The 22,526-nt window shown below is 46.3% G+C and overlaps 1 protein-coding gene across 17 annotated transcripts in view; it reads right to left on the bottom strand.

The window, feature by feature from the left end:
* Positions 1–20: 20 nt before the first annotated feature.
* Positions 21–22,526, bottom strand: part of LOC110534011 (signal-induced proliferation-associated protein 1) — a 46,439-nt gene continuing 23,933 nt past the window's right edge. For 7 of the 17 annotated variants that reach the window (XM_036990399.2, XM_036990402.2, XM_036990400.2 and 4 more), the window contains exons 6-16: positions 21,659–21,762; positions 20,835–20,992; positions 19,507–20,116; positions 19,119–19,393; positions 16,885–17,268; positions 13,212–13,338; positions 12,921–13,053; positions 11,645–11,743; positions 11,363–11,435; positions 8,568–8,643; positions 2,356–4,637 (exon numbers count right to left, since the gene is read on the bottom strand). In XM_036990399.2, coding sequence (XP_036846294.2) covers positions 4,368–4,637; positions 8,568–8,643; positions 11,363–11,435; positions 11,645–11,743; positions 12,921–13,053; positions 13,212–13,338; positions 16,885–17,268; positions 19,119–19,393; positions 19,507–20,116; positions 20,835–20,992; positions 21,659–21,762 — 2,309 coding nt within the window. In that variant the 3' untranslated portion in view covers positions 2,356–4,367. Of the gene's footprint in view, positions 4,638–8,567; positions 8,644–11,362; positions 11,436–11,644; positions 11,744–12,920; positions 13,054–13,211; positions 13,339–16,884; positions 17,269–19,118; positions 19,394–19,506; positions 20,117–20,834; positions 20,993–21,658; positions 21,763–22,526 lie in introns of all 17 variants that reach the window. The other 10 variants (XM_036990406.2, XM_090186784.1, XM_090186783.1 and 7 more) reach the window with 2 other exon arrangements.

Below are 22,526 nucleotides of genomic sequence, written 5' to 3'. Positions count from 1 at the left end.
TTGATACACCAACCACTTCGAAAGGTACAGAGGAATCTTTATTGCCATGAGCCCTCCAGTTCACAGTACATGAACAACATTTAGTCAATTTACTCTTCTCGTGGATGACACAACAGGTGAAGGTGGCATCATACTGAAAGCATGTTTTGTGACAGCACATTCCCTCAGTGTGCCACTGCCTGGCTATGGTAACGTCAGCTCTTTAACTGGCTGAGCAGAGTGCATAGTGCGTGCTACCGTTGTGACATGAACGATGTGTGGCCAGGCCTCCCATAAACCTACACTGGGGATGTGATGTTGTGTGTGGTTCCACTGGTAATAATGTACTGTATTCTATCATCCTTACTGTATGGCCACATGAATACATCCCCTTCTACAACAGCAGCAAAGAGATGACAAGGTGGAAGTAGGGCACACACTGTACGGAGAGCGTTGGGTTCCTGTAAGGATGATGCAATGACATATAAGGCAAACAAATAAGAGGATAAAAGAAAAACAACTGGTCATTGGTTTCCTCTCCTACAACATGGATGGGAGGAGGCAACAACCACAATGTCTCTACCAGGGATCATTCTCACAGATTTACTATTGGCTGGGTGGAGATCGTTTGCCAGCTGATGTAGCCTAGAGCAGGTGAGTGAAAGGACTACTGCATTGTTACCATCTGCAATGTGTTGTTATGGGTCACTCAGGCATACAAGGTGTTGTTAGGGGTCACTCAGGCATACAAGGTGTTGTTAGGGGTCACTCAGGCATACAAGGTGTTGTTAGGGGTCACTCAGGCATACAAGGTGTTGTTAGGGGTCACTCAGGCATACAAGGTGTTGTTAGGGGTCACTCAGGCATACAAGGTGTTGTTAGGGGTCACTCAGGCATACAAGGTGTTGTTAGGGGTCACTCAGGCATACAAGGTGTTGTTAGGGGTCACTCAGGCATACAAGGTGTTGTTAGGGGTCACTCAGGCATACACGGTGTTGTTAGGGGTCACTCAGGCATACAAGGTGTTGTTAGGGGTCATTCAGGCATACACGGTGTTGTTAGGGGTCACTCAGGCATACAAGGTGTTGTTAGGGGTCACTCAGGGATACAAGGTGTTGTTAGGAGTCACTCAGACATACAAGGTGTTGTTAGGGGTCACTCAGGCATACAAGGTGTTGTTAGGGGTCACTCAGGCATACAAGGTGTTGTTAGTGGTCACTCAGGCATACAAGGTGTTGTTAGGAGTCACGCAGGCATTCAAGGTGTTGTTAGGGGTCACTCAGGCATACAAGGTGTTGTTAGGGGTCACTCAGGCATACACGGTGTTGTTAGGGGTCACTCAGGCACACAAGGTGTTGTTAGGGGTCACTCGGGGATACAAGGTGTTGTTAGGGGTCACTCGGGCATACAAGGTGTTGTTAGGGGTCACTCGGGCATACAAGGTGCTGTTAGGGGTCACTCGGGCATACAAGGTGTTGTTAGGGGTCACTCAGGCATACAAGGTGTTGTTAGGGGTCACTCAGGGATACTTCTTGTGATACATAAATGGGGGTTCAAAGTGCACTGGATGGTTCATGTCCAAATGATTGTGGAAAGTTATGTTTTTATGCATCGAATGATTGTGATTCAATAAGGTTGTAGATGCTGGTCTTAAACCAGCGCTATACGGATCATTTCCTTTAACCTAACAAAAGCAAACACACTTCATATCGTCTTCATATAACCTTTATGACACTTTCCTGGGGTCCCTAAACCCATCTTTTTGATTTAATGGCCACAGATCCTCTGGGAGGATTGACGAGCAGACCCTGGAGAGACCCCATACCAACCAACCCTACCGACATCTACCGCTGTCATGTGGCAGACACACCTGTCTATCCTGCAGGATACAGGACAACCCGACACTGTCTGAAAACAATGACCATGAAGAACAGAAATGAAGACACCAAGCTGAGTTACCATACATTACAATTTCAGGTAGGCACAATGTCTGAGAAAGAAGCCTTCACATGACCCAGTCTGACCATGTTGTCTGTCCTGTCCTCTCTGGAGAGTCCCAGAGTCACTCTTTAAGGCGTACCTAGTGGCATTTAGAGACCTTATTGAGCGTGAACGTAGGAGCTCTGAATGAATAGCTCAATACTAGAATGATAACGATAGCCATTATCGTTTCCCCAAGAAATACTATAACACTGCAGAAATATTTGACCTCTTGTCTTCTTGTATTTGAATGTATATATAAAAACATATTCTTCCTTAAAACCAACCCCTACCATGCCATTTGAACTTTATAGCACATCTAATTGCTGCCTCCCTCCCCTTGTATTGACACATCTAACAGGGAATTCCACATTTGCGAGATTAATAAGTTATAACTTTCTTTTTTTTCTTTTTCTTTTTTTCACATACATACACACACACAGAGAGGGGAGCTAGGAAGTGACCTGGTGCATTATCATGCTTCATCAACTTCCTACAATCTACAGAACTGTACAGAAGAACACAGTAAAACATCAGATATTCTTACACTTCTCCACTCTGCTAATCATTTCCAACAACAAGGCATCACCATTTTAAACAGCCTGGCTCAAACTGCCTGTTTGGGCACATTTACACTAGTCTCCATATTAAACCATCCTGCAATTGAGGGCATACACAACCAAATGAACTAAGTAGCACTGAGCAGTTCAGCTGTACATGTTGTCTTCACATATAGATAAAGTTTAGATTTATAATTTAATTTGAATATATCATTATCTGCTGGTACCGGGTAATCACAGTGACTCTAAAATAAAATTACAAGAGGAAGTAAAATAGTATATACAACAAACAAGAGCTTTTTGTTTGGCATCCCTTACAGAGCTGTACAACACAGCTGGGTCCAGTGGTTTGAGTTGGGTGTAGGAGAGCTGCCTTGGCATCTTTTGGCAGAACAGTCTTGGAGGAGGAATAATCCCGTTCTCCTCTGATCTCACATTGTTATTGGCGTCATCAGCAGTGGACCTGAAGGTGAGGTGGGGTGAGGTGAAGTGGTGAGATCAAATCCACTTAAATGTTTCAAGCAAGGCATGAACCTGGGCAGGAGGTTAAATATGTGCCCTGTCCCATGCCGATATAGGTGATGCTAAAAGTGCAAGAACAACACAGAAACACACATACAGTAGGTACACAGACAAAAACATTAGGGTGAAATGGGGGAATCCCTCACCCACAGGTAACCACTCCATTCTGGATTCATTTCAAATACACTGAATTGTCATTGTGGCCATCAAACACAACATATATTGTAACACAGAAGGCTGTGTTCACGAAATAAATCCTGTCCAGTTCACATTAAATCCCTACAATAGTTTTGTCTAAAAGGAGAGCTGCCTTATGACAATACATGGTTCAGTCCAGCAGGAGGTGCACTTTCTACAGCATAGCTTCTACAGCCAGTCTTTCAGGGATGACGAGGATCTCCCCCATTGTTTCATCCTCAGCAGAGGTATTATCCACTTGAATATCTGTTTCAACTCAATCAGAATTCACTGGAAGCAGACGTGGAATACTCAAGTCCACCACCCTTGAAATTAAGCTGAGGAGGTATGAAGAGGAGAGAATGGTGTCTCTACCCAATGAATGAACCATTCCGTGAGAATGTTGGCAGAGAGAGGCAGGGTCAGTATGCATCATTCCATCTTTTCCAGCAGGCTGCCTGCAGGCATGCAATTGTCATGTTCCCTTTTCCCTGTGTAATATGTAGCTCCAAGGCCCTCCACTCTAAGGGTGCCCAGCTGAACTGCTCTCGGTCCGAGACGCTGCATATCATGGCGTGGGTTGAGCAGAGAGGGGAGGGAGACTACTGTTTACATACGTACCTCACGAGACATACACACACGCTTTGTGTCAATTGAAATAAACAGCCAGAAAACATGCTGCACACGTGCCTCTTCATCTAAATCAACTGGGTTGTTTTAAGCAATTGCTATTCTGCCCAACTTGTCAAGTATGTGAAGCAAGATAAAAGAACCATAGTGACGACACACACACACACACACACTCACTTGCGCACACTCAAGGTACAAAACACACTCTTGGGTAAAGCACAACCATTAGTCAATCTATTGGGAGGACTATCAGATGGTGAGAAATGTTTCAGAGTTGTTTTTTGAGTTGACTCTGCCCTCATGGGCTTGCCCAGAGGTAAAATGTCATCCGACAGAATGCGGAGTATTATGCATGTGTGGTGTAGAGCAGGTTGATGTACTGTGCTGGTGTGTTTTTATACAATATTGAATGCGCAGTGTGTTTGTGATCTGTGTGCGATCATCTGTGTGTGTTTGTTTGTGTGTGATCTGTGTGTGTGTGTGTGTGTGTGTGTGTACACAGTGTGTACTGTGGTGGAGCTAACAGGGCTTGTTGACATTGCACAGCAGCTCGGTGACTTTGATGAGGCGGGACACGGTGCTCTGGGATTCCTCCTGCAGCCGCTGGTTATTCTGCCTGAGGCTCTGCACCTCGGCCTGCAGCACCGCCTTGTCCTCCTTCTCCTGCCAGGGAGCGGCACACAACAACACCCGTCTGTCAGACCACCATGGCTGGGATGGATGGAGGGGTGAGAGGGGGCTGGGTATGGGTGGAGGTGGGTGAGGGGTGGCTTCATTGAGTGGACAAGACTGCAGGCACACACAGACAGAGGGGTTCACAAACATACAAGCCTTATAGTGGTGGAGGCAGTGCAAGACTGGGTACTGGAGAAGCACACAGACATACCAGATGCTTGCACGCACGCACATACACGCAAATACAAACCAATTACCTTCCATAAAATCACTCCATGGGGAGAGGTGGCGTATGGAGGAAATGTTCAAACGGATTTACTATGGCAACCACTTGTTTGAGACCATACAACCAATGAATAAATCAATCTCTTATTAAAGACCCAGTGCAGTCAACAACTAGACTTTCCTGTGTTTTATATATATTTCCACACTATGAGGTAGGAATAATACTGTGAAAAGTATGATAATGCCCTTTTAGAGAGCTGTTTGAAAAGACTGCCTGAAATGTCAGCCTGTTTTGGTGGTATGGAGTTTTGGCCTGCCCGGTGACATCACAGTTAATAGACCAGTAAGACAGAGAGTTCCAAACCTCTCTGCCAATAACAGCTGCTTTTTAGTTCTCCCCACTCCCAGACCACACCCAGACAGTCATAGCAAAATTCTTGCTTGAGGAATTGCTCTCTGCCAAGAAGCTATTTTTATTTCTTTATGACCATTATTTATGATTTTTATTATTTTACCCCTTTTTCATGGTATCCAATTGGTAGTTATAGTCCTGTCCCATCGTTGCAACTCCCGTACGGACTCGGGAGAGGCGAAGGTCGAGAGCTGTGAGTCCTCCAAAACACAACCCAGCTGCTTCTTGACACAATGCCCGCTTAGCCCAGAAGCCAGCCAGCCAGCCACACCAATGTGTCGGAGGAAGCACTGTACACCTGATGACCGTGTCAGTGCATTTCGTCTGGCCTGCCACAGGAGTTGCTAGGGCGCGATGGGACAGGAACATCCCTGCTGGCCAAACCCTCCCCTAACCTGGACAACGCTGGGCCCTTTTGTGCACCGCCCCATGGGTCTCCCAGTCGTGGCCGGCTGCGACAGAGCCTGGACTCAAACCAGGTTCTCTAGTGGCACAACTAGCACTGCAGAGCCTTAGACCACTGCACCACTCGGGAGGCCCCTTTTTGACCCTTTTATTTGAAAACAATCACAGTAAAACAGCTCCATTGGACCTTTAAACGAGAGCAGAGGAATTGCCATAACATGTTTAATGTAGATGATTGTTATACAAGTGAAATGCCTCTAAAGACTCAAACTCCAAAATGACAGGCATTCCTAATCTAGCAAACAGCAGGGGTCACCCTAATCCCTCACTACTTGGAGCTGAGTTTGAAATCAGCTACTGCAACTTTCAGAGCAGTGATTTGCCATAGTAAATGCTTCCTGTTTGCTATGTCATACACGGTAGCAACAGAGACGGGAAACCAGAGACAGGGTAGACAAACAGACAGGGGCAACTACCACTACAACCAGTTTTGCCAACTGTATTCCTATCCCACCACCTTTAACTGACTTTTTGTAACCCTCCAAAAGAGATGTGCGTTGCCACATCTGCTGTTCACTTGCAGAACAAAGTCATTGATCAATAAAGAAAGATTGCTTCATTGCAGAAAGTTGGCAACACTGAGTGCAGAGTAATATGCCAGATCCCTTTACAGAAAAAAACACATGAATTTCACGTGAAGTGTTACGAAATGACATGTTCTCATGTGACCACGTGCTCTTATGTGAAGTGAATGTGACAATGTGACAACGTGACGACATGTAAAGCGACATGTGACAACACGAAACTACACATGTGAAAATGTGATCACGTGTGAAATGTTTCCGATCATGTGATTTTGTGAAATCATGTGGTGTTTCTGCAAGGGATTCGCCGCAGTGGATAAGGGGTTTGAGCAATGGTATGAAATGTAAGCTCATTGTAACCTAATCTTCGATAAGTACAACGTGCCATGAGTGAGCGAGCTATACTTAGCTTGGGCCAATTAGCTTGGTGATTGGATTTATTCAAACTCAATCTCAAAAAAAAAAAAAAAAAAAAATGGAATGAATGCAATGTAATATTGCCTCCACACACCATTGCCTTGTGTGATGGTGTTGATTTATGTGATTGTCTATACGGAGAGTGGATTCTATCCTGACTGACTCCAGTGTTGTCTGTCTGTCTGCTGTGTTGTGAGTCGTGGGACTCACAACACATTGACAATAACAATGAATGATAGCTGAAACCAGTTAGGTATTATCATCAATCTGGGTCAATAGGAATTCTCTTTGGTAGCAGCAGTACTATATGGCCTTGCTGGTTCAACTCCCTAGTGGCCCATAGTGCAACTGTGCCCTAAAGCAAATCAATTAACCTGAAATAACCAGTACTCAGCTTTATAATTGGAAAATAAACTGATGAGATTGTAACTCACACAGAAAGCAAAGGAACACATTCTCATCGCCACATCAGATGATTTTGCTCAAATCTGTACTAGCTCAGCTGTAAACCCTCCCCTTCTTGGCAGTCATGGACAGAAACCAAAGACTAACCAAAAGTAGTCTAGGTGACACAGCACACTTCTGAATGGAACCCAACTAGCTCCTCCCACAGTCTTCGGTGAGTCCTATTTCTACTGGCCCTACTATGGGACTGGGAGAGCCTAGAACCAACCATGCTCACTCACTCACTCTCCCAGGGCAGAGGGTAAACAACAGAGAAAAGTGGAAAGGGGTCATCTGATGTGGTAGTTCTCTGTTAGGTCGTCCTCCTTGGTTCATTGTCCCTGACTGTCAATGTCTCTGTGTTGTGTAAATTGATGATAATACTGTGTTAATGGTGAGTTTTCCCAGGAAGCGTAGGGAGTTACAGACAAAAACAGAGGGTAAGACTTTGGTTATGTTGTTATAGCCACAGGGTTTGTGACCAGAAAGTCTGCAGAGTTTGATTCTTTTGAGTTTGATTCTTTTGAGTTTGATTCTTTTGTGTGCTTTATGTCTCACGTGTTTCAAGAACCAAGTTGAGCGAATAGCATTTGCACAAAAAAATCCTTGGAATGTCATTCACTTAGTCGGATGCCAGCTTAAAACTCTGGCAGTGTGGCGTCTCTTGGATATATGAGTGGTGAAAAGGACTTGGTTGGAGGGGATATAGCACACTGCATACCACAGGGTTTCATTTGACCTTCGAGATTAAACACTCTCGTTACTGTAACACAGGAATCATGTTTCTCCCAATTGAGAATGTGTTTAAGGACGCTCAAGAGGCTTCCAAACTCTCTCTCTCTCTCCCCCCCCTTCTTTCGCTCTTTCTCTCTCTCCCTTTCTCCAATGTGCTTCTTCCTTTTACATTACAAGAGTAACCAGTCATTCAGCAGTTGTGAGGACTTCAAAAGGTATCCCCAAGTCCCCGTGCTTCCCAGAGGAGAGGCTGTAAACGGGGTGAGGAACATGGTGCTAAGAGATCCAGAGGCTGCACACAGGGATGACTGACAGACTGTCAGACTTTCAGGGTTGTGAGGAGGAACTTCACTTCCAATGTTTCACATCCATGAAGGACCCTAGTGGTGGATTTGGGTTATTGGGTTCATGAACTCGGGGCCCGTTTTTTAGTAGTTCTATTTCCAATTGTTATTGTTCTGTTGTCTTAACAAAACAACAGAGGACACATCTCATGCTTTTACTTGCCTCTGCTGCCATTTGGTCGCTTAGTGTTGAGAGAGTGAGCATGGTTGCCCAATGTCACTCCAGCCAATCTTCTCATCTCCTCTGTTCACCCTGCCCAATGACAAGACAGGTTTCTTTTGCTTGTCCCGCCTGCTGCCCGCCCTACCTCTACATTCCCTCTGTGTGTTTGTGTGTTTGCAGTAGGAGTCAGGGGGTTGGGGGAGGCGGAGGGAGGGTGTGTGTGTGTGTCTGGGGAGGGGAGGGTCACTGTGTGGGCAGGATGCTGTGAGGGGGGTCTGGGGAGGGGCTGTGGTTGGCCATCTGAATGGGGAGTACCTTTTGCAGGTCGTCCTGCAGCCTCTTCAGCATGTCCTCCAGCTGGGAAACCTTCTCCATGTGGCCAGGGGAGTCGCTACAGGGACATGGGAGAAAGACACACACTCAGCATAAGGCACAGACAGGTAACTGCCAAAATACAGGAAACACCAACATAAAGTGTCTTAATAGTGCATTGGGCCACCCTGAGCTGCCAGAAGAGCTCCGATGCGCCTTGGAATAGATTCTAAGATGTCTGGAAATCTATTGGAGGGATGTGACACCATTCTTCCACAAGAAATTCCCTAAATTGGTGTTTTGTTGAGGACGGTGGATAGCACAGTCTCAAGATCTACTCCATAATCTCCCATTAGTGTTCAATTGGGTTGAGATCTGGTGACGTGAGACACACACACACACACACACACTTTTAACCCCACATGCCCCTGTGAGTCCCCTCTTTTAAAGTCACTGAGATCTCTTCTTCTAGCCATGGTAGCCAAAATAATGGGCAACTGTTCATTTGTATACATGACCCTAAGCATGATGGGATGTTCATTGCTTAATTAACTCAATAACCACCCCTGTGTGGAAGCACCTTTGTATTCTTTGTATCGCTCATTTACTCAAGCGTTTCCATTTAGATTTAGTCAGTTACCTGTAGTTAGGTAGTGTCTGTATGTGTTACCAGTAGGGATCCTTTCTTTTGGTTTGTTGTGTGTATGAGAAGACCGTGAGTAAATACATGTACAATGCCTTGCGAAAGTATTCGGCCCCCTTGAACTTTGCGACCTTTTGCCACATTTCAGGCTTCAAACATAAAGATATAAAACTGTATTTTTTTGTGAAGAATCAACAACAAGTGGGACACAATCATGAAGTGGAACGACATTTATTGGATATTTCAAACTGTTTTAACAAATCAAAAACTGAAAAATTGGGCGTGCAAAATTATTCAGACCCCTTAAGTTAATACTTTGTAGCGCCACCTTTTGCTGCGATTACAGCTGTAAGTCGCTTGGGGTATGTCTCTATCAGTTTTGCACATCGAGAGACTGACATTTTTTCCCATTCCTCCTTGCAAAACAGCTCGAGCTCAGTGAGGTTGGATGGAGAGCATTTGTGAACAGCAGTTTTCAGTTCTTTCCACAGATTCTCGATTTGATTCAGGTCTGGACTTTGACTTGGCCATTCTAACACCTGGATATGTTTATTTTTGAACCATTCCATTGTAGATTTTGCTTTATGTTTTGGATCATTGTCTTGTTGGAAGACAAATCTCCGTCCCAGTCTCAGGTCTTTTGCAGACTCCATCAGATTTTCTTCCAGAATGGTCCTGTATTTGGCTCCATCCATCTTCCCATCAATTTTAACCATCTTCCCTGTCCCTGCTGAAGAAAAGCAGGCCCAAACCATGATGCTGCCACCACCATGTTTGACAGTGGGGATGGTGTGTTCAGCTGTGTTGCTTTTACGCCAAACATAACGTTTTGCATTGTTGCCAAAAAGTTCAATTTTGGTTTCATCTGACCAGAGCACCTTCTTCCACATGTTTGGTGTGTCTCCCAGGTGGCTTGTGGCAAACTTTAAACGACACTTTTTATGGATATCTTTAAGAAATGGCTTTCTTCTTGCCACTCTTCCATAAAGGCCAGATTTGTGCAATATACGACTGATTGTTGTCCTATGGACAGAGTCTCCCACCTCAGCTGTAGATCTCTGCAGTTCATCCAGAGTGATCATGGGCCTCTTGGCTGCATCTCTGATCAGTCTTCTCCTTGTATGAGCTGAAAGTTTAGAGGGACGGCCAGGTCTTGGTAGATTTGCAGTGGTCTGATACTCCTTCCATTTCAATATTATCGCTTGCACAGTGCTCCTTGGGATGTTTAAAGCTTGGGAAATCTTTTTGTATCCAAATCCGGCTTTAAACTTCTTCACAACAGTATCTCGGACCTGCCTGGTGTGTTCCTTGTTCTTCATGATGCTCTCTGCGCTTTTAACGGACCTCTGAGACTATCACAGTGCAGGTGCATTTATACGGAGACTTGATTACACACAGGTGGATTGTATTTATCATCATTAGTCATTTAGGTCAACATTGGATCATTCAGAGATCCTCACTGAACTTCTGGAGAGAGTTTGCTGCACTGAAAGTAAAGGGGCTGAATAATTTTGCACGCCCAATTTTTCAGTTTTTGATTTGTTAAAAAGGTTTGAAATAGCCAATAAATGTCGTTCCACTTCATGATTGTGTCCCACTTGTTGTTGATTCTTCACAAAAAAAAACAGTTTTATATCTTTATGTTTGAAGCCTGAAATGTGGCAAAAGGTCGCAAAGTTCAAGGGGGCCGAATACTTCCACAAGGCACTGTATGTATGTAAGCAAGAGAGACATGGGGTCAGAATGGGAGAGACAATAAGGAGGGAATGAGCTGCCGGGGAAACGCCACCACACGGAATCAAGGAGGGAGGCTGATGCACTGACTAAATCAGAAAGACAATACATGACAGAACAGAACAGAGAACGAGTGTTAGTCAGTTCCTCAAGAAAGAGAAAAAAAGCGTGAGAGACGATGAAGAGCGAGATAAGGACAGGCAACATGCCAATGAGCCAGTATCATGATGAGCAACAGAGGCTGAACTATGAGAACTGTTCAACAGTCCATCTCTGAATCAGAAACTCCCACAGCCACAGATCCACACAATGAGTCAGACACCATTTGGAGTTCACATACAGAGAGAAATATGCAGAGGTCTACAGTGACCCACTGTGTGTGTGTGTGTGTGTGTGTGTGTGGCTGGAGACTCAAACCCACCTGTCCTTCATGTCCTTTAGCTTGCCATCTGTCAGGGAGTCTGCTCCTTGGGTCCCATCTCCTGCTTTACGATCTGAAACATGACACATCACTCGATCGTGTTAGTCACTGAGCTCAACCACACAGTCATATAGACTGAATAGAAAATGTACCATGTTTCATTTTCAACACTGCCACGATTGCCATTTCCAGTGATAATGTGTAAAATATAACAGATGTAGATGTATTTAGTGAAATAAAATATAAATCATCTGTTGTAATCCCCCGCAGATGTTTTCTTACCTTCCTGTGACAAGGCCTCCAGGATGCCGCGACAGGCGGCGGCTAGATCAGCTATCGACTGCCACTCCTCCTCTGAGGAATCTGTGTTCTCGGACAGGACTGAGAGAGAAAACAGGGTTTCAATGTGCTTTCATCACAAAAGCATATCTCTGAGGGGAGTAGCAGACCATGAATGTGTGTAGGACAATACTGTTTGACAACACAATAGAATTGTGGGATTTATGAGCAGGCAAATTCTCTGGTTTAACAATGACAAAGAGCCACCACCAGGGGGTGGTATCATGATGCTTTGCCGCCTCGGTGGCATTGGCTGACTAGCTGCAGCGCGAGAGGGAGAAGTGGGTTCTTTCCATCTCTGTGTGTGACTGACTTCTGGAGTGTGGGGAGGGAAACGGAGATAATCTCCTCCGAAAAAAACAAAGTATTTGCTGAGAGGATGAGTGTGTGTGCTCTTATAGAAATATGAGTTGCATAGCCTCACGGCAGAGAGAGAGAGAGAGAGCAGATGGTCCAAAAGGGATCCCTGATTTGAAGCAGCCTAAAGCCCACCCCTCCCACCCTCCATCTGTCCCTCCTTTAGACTGGAGCTGGTAGGGGGTGGTAGAGGGGCGGGGGGCATATTGGGTTAGGGGGATAGGGGGCAGCCAAGATGAAAGAAGAGGGACAAAGGGGATGGAAGGCAGGGCTAAATGAGGATAATGAGGAGAGGGGTTTAGGGGAGAAAGGGTCCGGAGGCTAAAAAACGGATTTGAGGCTCAATTAAAGCGGAGAGCATTTTTGAACAGTTGTAATTGTTCAATTTCAGCACCATTCCGCCTGGCCTTATCAGCTGGCACAGGGTCTGCGCAGAGGACTTTTGTTTCAGACAGCTGCCTGTCCGTCCGATCAGCCTCCTAGCCATGCCTTCACACTCCTCCTCTTATCATAGCGACTCATCTCTCACTCTTTACAGCTTCTCTCTTTTGTTTGACTGCTCTCCCTCTCAAGCTGTTGGTTGCTGTGGCAGAGGAACAACGGTGTGTTCCTTATCGATTATGAGCGTTATCAAGATCATTGAGGAGATCCCTCTTCGCTATCGCCCATGCATGCTGTTTTATACAGGAGAAATACATAGGAAGTGGGATTCATAACACAACACCAACCTCATCTCGACAAAGGAAGTTTAGCTAGAACTTGACATTTGAGGATATGTTGATGGTTTAGAGGTGTGCGAGGACATTTGAGAGGAATGGGATGGTTATGGAGGACAGAGTGAGCGGTGTGGTGGAACACCCACTCTTGGTGATGGAGTTGTGTAGGCTCAAAGCTCGGGAGTTCCTCTCTGTTCTGTCCAGACACGACAACCGGGCGGAGGACAGGGAAGGGTCCCTCGCTAACGTCCTCTCCTCACCCAACTCAGCCCCTACAAACTAGAGAGAGAGAGAGAGAGAGAGAGAGCGATGGAGAGAGAGAGAGAGATGGAGAGAGAGTGAGAGAGAGAGACAGAGAGAAGAGGGTTAGAGGTTTATCGAATAGGGGACCTTCATCAGATCACTCACCAGGTGTTTGTCCGTGTGTGTCTCTGTACCTGCTCCTCGTCCAGGGGCACCTTGGGTTTAACAGCCAGGATGAGGTCAGGCGTGGCGTCTCTCAGCTCCCCTGGGTTCTCATAGATGTGACGTTCCATCTTCACACCCACGTTGTCATACACATGCCTGTCACAGAGAGACACGAGGAGTTTGAGACATACATCATAAATCCGCTGTTTATACTAATGACTTTCCAATCCAATCTGGAGGGCAAACTGGTTAACCTAGTAATCTTCAGGATAGCTCAAATTTGGGCTAAGATTTGAGTTTAGCAGTCTGCTTCTGCTTACTGTGAAACCATAAATACACATGCACAAAATAATACCTCGTAAAACCATTATGTCTTAACGCAGGATGACTAGGATGCAGGGCTTGACATTAACTTTTTTTCCAATTTATCCTTGCGACAAGCAGAACAGATTTTTTACTTGTCCAAAAGCTGAAGTCATTTGCCCCCCCCCCCCCCTAAAAAAAAGGTCTGTAACACCATTTTTACGTAATTGTATGATACAAGGAACCCCTTTACAAAATAAAATGCATTCCTATCTTTTTTTACGATAGAGAATCAGACAAAAATATAGGCTACCGTCTTTGCATATTCAAGCCTGTCTCAAAATACAACACGGCCTTTTTAAGGCTCTCGTGGAGGATGGTTGACCACCCTTGGTCGCCTATAAAATATTGAAACAATACAATTACAACCAAATACTTTTTATGTCTTTATAAAATAAATTCTCTCCACGGCTCTATACATTTATGTCGTCCCATTGTCCCTGAGACGATAAAAAATATGTTGAAAGTTAAAAACTCTGGGACAGTTCTGGGGCGAGAGACCCCAAATACAGCCCCAAAAATTATACAGGCAAAAAAATGTTTGTATAAATATTTATAAAACATTTTAAAAAGCAATGAGGCTGATGCAACAGACCAGACCATTAAGCTTAACATTTCGATAAAGTTTCTATATTATAAAGCTCAACAATGCACACGTGGCTGTAGGCTACGTGCAAATGTTTCAAAATGTAAAAACACCTTTCTCAAAAGCACACCACAAAGCACACCACTAAGCACACCACTAAGCACACCACAAAGCACACCACTAAGCGCACCACAAAGCGCACCACAAAGCGCACCACAAAGCGCACCACAAAGCGCACCACAAAGCGCACCACAAAGCGCACCACTAAGCGCACCACTAAGCGCACCACTAAGCGCACCACTAAGCGCACCACTAAGCGCACCACAAAGCGCACCACTAAGCGCACCATTAAGCGCACCACAAAGCACACCACTAAGCACACCACTAAGCACACCACTAAGCGCACCACAAAGCGCACCACTAAGCGCACCATTAAGCGCACCACAAAGCACACCACTAAGCACACCACTAAGCGCACCACTAAGCGCACCACAAAGCGCACCACAAAGCGCACCACTAAGCGCACCACTAAGCGCACCACTAAGCGCACCACTAAGCGCACCACTAAGCGCACCACTAAGCGCACCACAAAGCGCACCACAAAGCGCACCACTAAGCGCACCACTAAGCGCACCACAAAGCGCACCACTAAGCGCACCACTAAGCGCACCACAAAGCGCACCACTAAGCGCACCACAAAGCGCACCACTAAGCGCACCACTAAGCGCACCACAAAGCGCACCACTAAGCGCACCACTAAGCGCACCACAAAGCGCACCACAAAGCGCACCACTAAGCGCACCACAAAGCGCACCACTAAGCGCACCACTAAGCGCACCACAAAGCGCACCACTAAGCGCACCACTAAGCGCACCACAAAGCGCACCACTAAGCGCACCACAAAGCGCACCACTAAGCGCACCACTAAGCGCACCACTAAGCGCACCACTAAGCGCACCACTAAGCGCACCACTAAGCGCACCACTAAGCGCACCACAAAGCGCACCACTAAGCGCACCACAAAGCGCACCACTAAGCGCACCACTAAGCGCACCACAAAGCGCACCACTAAGCGCACCACAAAGCGCACCACTAAGCGCACCACTAAGCGCACCACAAAGCGCACCACTAAGCGCACCACTAAGCGCACCACAAAGCGCACCACAAAGCGCACCACTAAGCGCACCACAAAGCGCACCACAAAGCGCACCACTAAGCGCACCACTAAGCGCACCACAAAGCGCACCACTAAGCGCACCACAAAGCGCACCACAAAGCGCACCACAAAGCGCACCACTAAGCGCACCACTAAGCGCACCACTAAGCGCACCACTAAGCGCACCACTAAGCGCACCACAAAGCGCACCACAAAGCGCACCACTAAGCGCACCACTAAGCGCACCACTAAGCGCACCACTAAGCGCACCACAAAGCGCACCACTAAGCGCACCACTAAGCGCACCACTAAGCGCACCACAAAGCGCACCACATGTGGTTCTATGTGACAGAGATTAAAATATCTGTTAGAAAGTAAGAGGGGAGATCTAAAGATGCTTCAACTAGCATGAGTTACCAATATGACTAGGATAATGCCTTTGGCTGCCTGACAATAAAATCATGTGGATTTGAAAACCAATAGAACATGAGAGAAATGCTGTTTTCATTGTCATATTAAGTGTTTCTAAAATAATTCTCTCAACATTTCTATAGTCCTATTTTGGCTAGGCTACATTGAAACAAGGTAATACATGCATCATAAAATGACACGAAACGTCCAGGTTTTAAACGATTACGTTTATTTTTAAATAGTTTCAAAATGCTGACCCCTCCGACTCTCCGGTTTGCCGGTGCCTCAAGTACAAAATCAAGCCCTTAAAGGTTCATGTTAATTTTACTTGTCAACCATGACTGGCGTTTAGCCTATATTTATGGAATTAAAAGGCTCATTAAAGTTTGGCTACATTTTCTAAGGCCTCCCTCATGTCGTTATCGGTTTGGACATGATGCTGTAGCCAATATGCGTTTCACCTACACTTTGACCTGTAGGCTTTGTTATTTATGTACATGAAAAATAAATATATTTGAATATTATTGGACTCTCTGATCGGAGAAATTGTTTGATATTGTGATTTTTATGTGTTTTTTTTACTAGTCCATTGGGACAACTTATATCTACACTGAGTGTATAAAACATTAGGAACAGCTTCCTAATATTTAATTGCACGCCCTTTTGCTCTCAGAACAGCCTCAAATCCTCGGGGAATGGACTACAAGGTGTAGAAAGCGTTCCACAGGGATGCTGCTGTTGACTCCAATGCTTCCCACAGTTGTCAAGTTGGCTGTGTTGCAGTGTTGCAGTTCTTGACACACTCAAACCGGTGCGCCTGGCACCTTCTACCATACCCAGTTAAAATGCACTTAAATCTTTTGTCTTGCCCATTCACCCTCTGAATGGCACACATACACAATCCATGTCTCAATTGTCTCAAGGCTTAAACATCTTTCTTTAACCTGTCTCCTCCCCTTCATCTACACTGATTGAAGTGGATTTAACAGTTGACATCCATAAGGGATCATTGCCTTCACCTGGATTCACCTGGTTGGTCTACGTCATGGAAAGATTGGTGTACCTACTGTTTTGTACACTCAGTCCAACATGCGTTAATGTCAAGCCCCCGGATGTCAGAAAATCCTCAGAGTAAAGCAGAGATAACCTGAGGAGTATGATGAGATTGAGGGTGGAGGTCACGTACCCGTCACATATGTCCCGGGAGTACTCTAAGGAGTAGCTGCGTGTTAGCTGGGAGTGGCTGATCGCCTCCATGGTCTGGTTGGGGGGGTGGTCATGCAGGGAGGTGGCCCGTAAAATAGGCAGGCTGGGTGTGGAGAAAAGAGAGCCCTGGTCCCCCTGGTCCTCCTCACCCTGTCCCATCTCTGATGGCCTGTCCTCAGCCTCTCCTCCCTCAGCTGGTCCCTCCATCGTCTCCGCCTCCTTTCCCTCTCCCTGTTCACGCTCCTCTTCCTCCATCTCCTCCTCCTCCTCCCTCTCGTCCAGTACCCAGGCCTCTCCAGACTGGCCCTCCCCAGGCTTACGTTCTGCATCCTGGATGGCTTTCTGGTACAACTCGGAGAAACTCCTGGAGCCATCAGAGACAGAATACACACCGACAACATGTTATTACTGAGGAGATATTCCCTCTTTAAGCATTCAGTTTGTTCAGGAATGATACAATCCAGTAAGCAAAATTACATTGAAAATACGTCTTCGTCAGACGTTGAAGTTAGGTTCATTTTAGGTGCTGAATGAAAGGTGAAAATACATATTTTCCGGACGTTGAAAATACGTATTTTCCCGACGTTGAAATTACGACTTTTCCCAGACGTTGAAATCAGGTTCATTTTCTGTTTTGAAGGAACGTAGAAACCGCGTGATTTACAGACGTTGAAAATATGTATGGCCAAATTTCAACTGCACATACATTCTAAAGGAAGCGTTATATCACAAACATATTGCACATTTTTTCTTTCTGTCACACGCACTAATGTTAGCTTTTTCAGAAACTTTAAATCTGGCAAAGATGATGTTCAAGGTAGTCTAACCTACTGTATTATAATAAACCAACAGACCACTTCAACTACAATATCATTCTCAGTAACGGATACAGAAATTTTATTTTTCTTGTTATGACTGCGATATGTTGTCGTTTTATATACCTTAGTCGAATGCACTGACTGTAAGTCACTCTGGACGACAGTGGTTCTGTAATGTCGTGTGTGTAGGTGGCAGGGAAGTCAGGCGCAGGAGAATCAAACTTGGTATAAATGGAGTCGTTTAAGACTTGACAAAACTCCATAATCAAAATACAAGATAAAATAAAAGTGGGTACAAGAAAAGTCCCTCTGGATAAGAGCGTCTGCTGAATGACAGTGGTTCCCACAGTTTGGGAAGCACTGCTGTAGAGCACAGTAGAGTACAGTAGAGTAGAGTACGGCACGGTATGGTACAGGACTCAGTAGAGTAGAGCAGAGTGAAGTTTAATGCAGTAGGGTACAGTTAAGTAAAGTACAGTTTAGTTCAGTAGAGTACATAAGAGTAAAATAGGGTACAATACAGTACATTATACTGTACTATACTCTTCTGTGCCATACTGTAGTCTGTGGTTGTTGAAATCAATGACGGTCCGGCTCACACCAAGAAAAACGTTTTTAAAAATGTAAAAACACGTCTGCGTCGGTCCGTGCTTTTAGTGGGAGTATTCTAGAGCAGTACCTCTGAGCCAGACGGATGAGGAGGATAAAAAAAGAAATACTTCTGAAGAAACATGGAATCTCTTTGAAATCAAAGAAGTGTCATTCCCTATCACAGGATGTGACAACATTGTAACAGCCGCCACACTTTTTTGGGGCTGATGTTAAACATGACTGTCAAAGCAGCATCCGCTATCTCTCTAGATATTTCCACTAGCCAGTTTGACAGGTATGTGGTAAGCAAAGTTGTGAAGCTAATATCCTGTTAGTGTTCCCTTTCCTCTATCTGAGCAGTTCCTCCTTCACCAGGCTGCAGTAACACTGGAACACTGGCGATCTGGCTGACATTAAAAGGATGTAGAGGGTTCTGCTAACAGCCACTACCTGGGCCACTATCGTTAGAGGCCATTAGAGCCATTGATTGGTGGTTAGCCAGTTGGTGGGACACTGACGACAGCACGCCATAAACAACAGAGTGAGCTGTGACCCTGGCATGGTGCCTCCCTGGCCTCCTGAATGAATCTGTTCCCCTCAGCCCTCCCTCCTCCTCCTCCTTTAACCCCTCATCCACTCATCAACATTACTCTTCACCTACCACACTACTAAAACACTTTACAACCCTGACCCCCATCCCTCTCTCCATATCTGCCTCTAACCTAATCCTTGCCATGTTACCCTACCCTCCCCACTCTCCTCTATCCCCATCCATCTCTCACTCCCCCTCTCCCCCCTCTCTGACCTGCGGGGCTTGCCGTTCTCGTCTGGAGGGATGACGGTGATGTGGATCTTGTGGGCAGTGCGGAGCAGTCTGGCCCTCTCCTCCGGCCCCAGGTGCACCAGGGCGTGACCACACAGTCGCACCACCCGCGCCCCCAGCTGCAGACCCCCACTCTCCGCATAGCCGAATCGCTGCAGGTCCGTCACAAAGCCCTCCTCGCTCATCAGGAAGCCTGGCTGGCCCACCCCGTCACGCAGCGGGGTCACCTCCCGCGCCTCACAGCCCCGCGTCACCAGCTGAGGACAACAACAGGACCCAGTGAGTTGAATACAGTTATGTAACATCGGAACGGAAACCATGATACGATAACACAATATGAGCAGTGGTGTTCGAAAGCCTTTCCCCTCACCTCTAGTCTCTGCACCATCTCCCGTATCTCCTCTGCCTGGCTGTCCATCACACTGATTGACACTGCCTCCCCCCTCTCATAGAAGATATCCAGGCAAGGCCCACCTATGGCCCTGCTGTCTGTCACCGCCTTCCAGCCAATCACGTCGCGGCAGCAGCAGTTGAACACCACCCTCCGTGTGTATCTCTCGATCAGCACCACTGATTCAGCTGAGACCCCCAGTAGACAGGGCAGCTTTTGTCCTCCTGTCTCCTCCTCATTCCCACTGGTGGCCCTGACAGCCCAGACTAGCGCCCCAGCACTGTGCAGCTCTGCCCCCTTGGCCCCCTTCAGTTTGTCTTTGCGCTTGCCCCCCAGGGACAGCAGGGGGAACTTGGTGGAGGAGTCGATTGGCGTGGTGGTCACGTAGTTCTCTGCCAGGTCTTTCAGGTACTCCTGCCGTGTACGTGTGGCCATGGAGCGGAACTTCTCTGCCTTCTCGGCAGCGTTCTCAGCGTTCACCGCCTTGGCCAGCAGGAAGTCTCTGAAGGCAGGGGAACGGGGGAATCGAGCACCCTTAGGGAACAGAGGCCCGAATAACGGGATGTCTTTGGAGCGTGTTACCGCCACCCTGGGGGCGAGAGAGATTGTCAGGGTAAAAAAATCAGAAATCCAACCCCATAATCAGAGTCTTGCAGCACATTCCTAGTTTTGATACCCTTGTAAATACAATGTGACAACAGTAAACATGTTGTTACACCTGTCATTTCTGATTGATAATGCTGAAAGCAGATAAACATACAAAGACAGTTGTGGAGCAGCCAGGGACAGTGGTACAGCTCGAGACAAACAGAGACAGTTGTGGAGCAGCCAGGGACAGCGGTACAGCTCGAGACAAACAGAGACAGTTGTGGAGCAGCCAGGGACAGCGGTACAGCTCGAGACAAACAGAGACAGTTGTGGAGCAGCCAGGGACAGTGGTACAGCTCGAGACAAACAGAGACAGTTGTGGAGCAGCCAGGGACAGCAGTGCAGCTCGAGACAAACAGAGACAGTTGTGGAGCAGCCAGGGACAGCGGTGCAGCTCGAGACAGAGACAGTTGTGGAGCAGCCAGGGACAGCGGTACAGCTCGAGACAAACAGAGACAGTTGTGGAGCAGCCAGGGACAGCGGTACAGCTCGAGACAAACAGAGACAGTTGTGGAGCAGCCAGGGACAGCGGTGCAGCTCGAGACAAACAGAGACAGTTGTGGAGCAGCCAGGGACAGCGGTGCAGCTCGAGACAAACAGAGACAGTTGTGGAGCAGCCAGGGACAGCGGTACAGCAGGAGAGAAGGCTCTCATCTCACCTGTAGTAGGTGTGGTCAGAGCAGGACTTTTCCACCTGGATGATGATGAAGACATGTTGGAAATGGGAGCGAATGGCCTTAGGAGTGAAGGGCAAAGCCCCTGGCTCCTGGAACACTATGGTCACTATGTCATTCCCAATGTGCCTCTTCCTCAGCAACTACAGTACCAGAGAGAGAGGGGGGGGGGGGGGGTAGAGGTAGTCAATAGAGCTGTTAATACATTTTGGTTATTTGATCAACTAATGATCATGTGCAGTTAGCTATTCGGTGTTACTTATTTGTATGGTGTCGTGTTTCCAAATCACTCCAACGGAAGAGCTGGCAGATGTGAGCGGCTCTCCAGCCTGACTGCCAGCCAAACAGACAGAGTGGCAGTAGCTCAGTATCTATAGTGTATGGGCAGACACAGCATGCTTTTAGAGTGGGAGTTGGACATAGAGACGCAGAGGAACAAGTCATTTGCCTGCCGTGCTTGTTGTGCGACATTCCTCAAGCGGGGACACCTTCATTTGAATATGGGGAAATGTGTAGGTTTTAAAACCAAAGAATAATGTTACCATAAACACAGAATCAAGAAGATTATTTTTCATACATTTTTGCGAGGAATGCTGCTTATTCTCTTCAATATTTGCCCCAAAAAAGACCTAACTATGCTTGTATAAAAGATCAGAATCTCCATTTCTAATCGTTTTCGATTAAAAAGGACTTTCTAAACAACCACGTTATCACAATATCACTACCACGGCTTCAAGTTGTCTGACTGGGTTTCCTTAGCGTCCTGTAAAGCAGTGTGTAGTGTGTATGTGTTGTGGGTTGTTTGTTACCTGTTGTGTGTTGTTGGCCGTGTAGGGCAGCATGGTGGACACGTGGAACATGACCTCATAGTCCTGGTAGCGCGTGTAGAGGGACTGGATCCCCGTGGAGTCCGCTGTGTGCACACGCGCGCATAAGCACACACACACACACACGCGCACAGAAAGGTTTAAACACGTCGCTATCAGCCTCGTAGCTAACAGAGTGAGAGACAGTCTACAGATAGTGTAAACACAGACTAAAAAAAACATCAGTCTGACTTTAGGTGCTGAGATTACACAGTGATAGACAGTATTAAGATAGAGGACACACACAGTGACTATACAGCTTCTCCCAATACTGCTACAATTACACCGTGTTAGATAGTGTTAATCTTATGTGTTTACTAACCCCTGATGCCCTGTGATTCAATATATACAGTGAACAAACAATGTAATGCAACACGCAACAATTTCAACGATTTTACTGAGTTACAGTTCATATAGGGAAATCAGTCAATTGAAATAAATTAATTAGGCACTAATCTATGGATTTCATGACTGGGAATACAGATATGCAACTGTTGGTCACAGATACCTTCAAAAAAAAGGTAGGGACCTGAATCAGAAAAAGAGTCCGTATCTGGTGTGTCCACCATTTGCATTACACATCTCCTTTGCATAGAGTTGATCAGGCTGTGGAATGTTGTCCCACTCCTCTTCAATGGCTGAGCGAAGTTACTGGATATCGGTGGGAACTGGAACAAACTGTCGTACACGTCGATCCAGAGCATTCCAAACATGCTCAATGGGTGACATGTCTAGTGAGTATGCAGGTCATGGAAGAACTGGGACATTTTCAGCTTCCAGGAATTGTGTACAGATCCTTGCGACATGGAGC

Source organism: Oncorhynchus mykiss, chromosome 10 (genome assembly GCF_057628025.1).
Source record: "Oncorhynchus mykiss isolate SJ-2025 chromosome 10, ASM5762802v1, whole genome shotgun sequence".
NCBI classification, from domain to species: Eukaryota; Metazoa; Chordata; class Actinopteri; order Salmoniformes; family Salmonidae; genus Oncorhynchus; species Oncorhynchus mykiss.
This window is presented reverse-complemented; position numbering and strand designations above follow the sequence as displayed.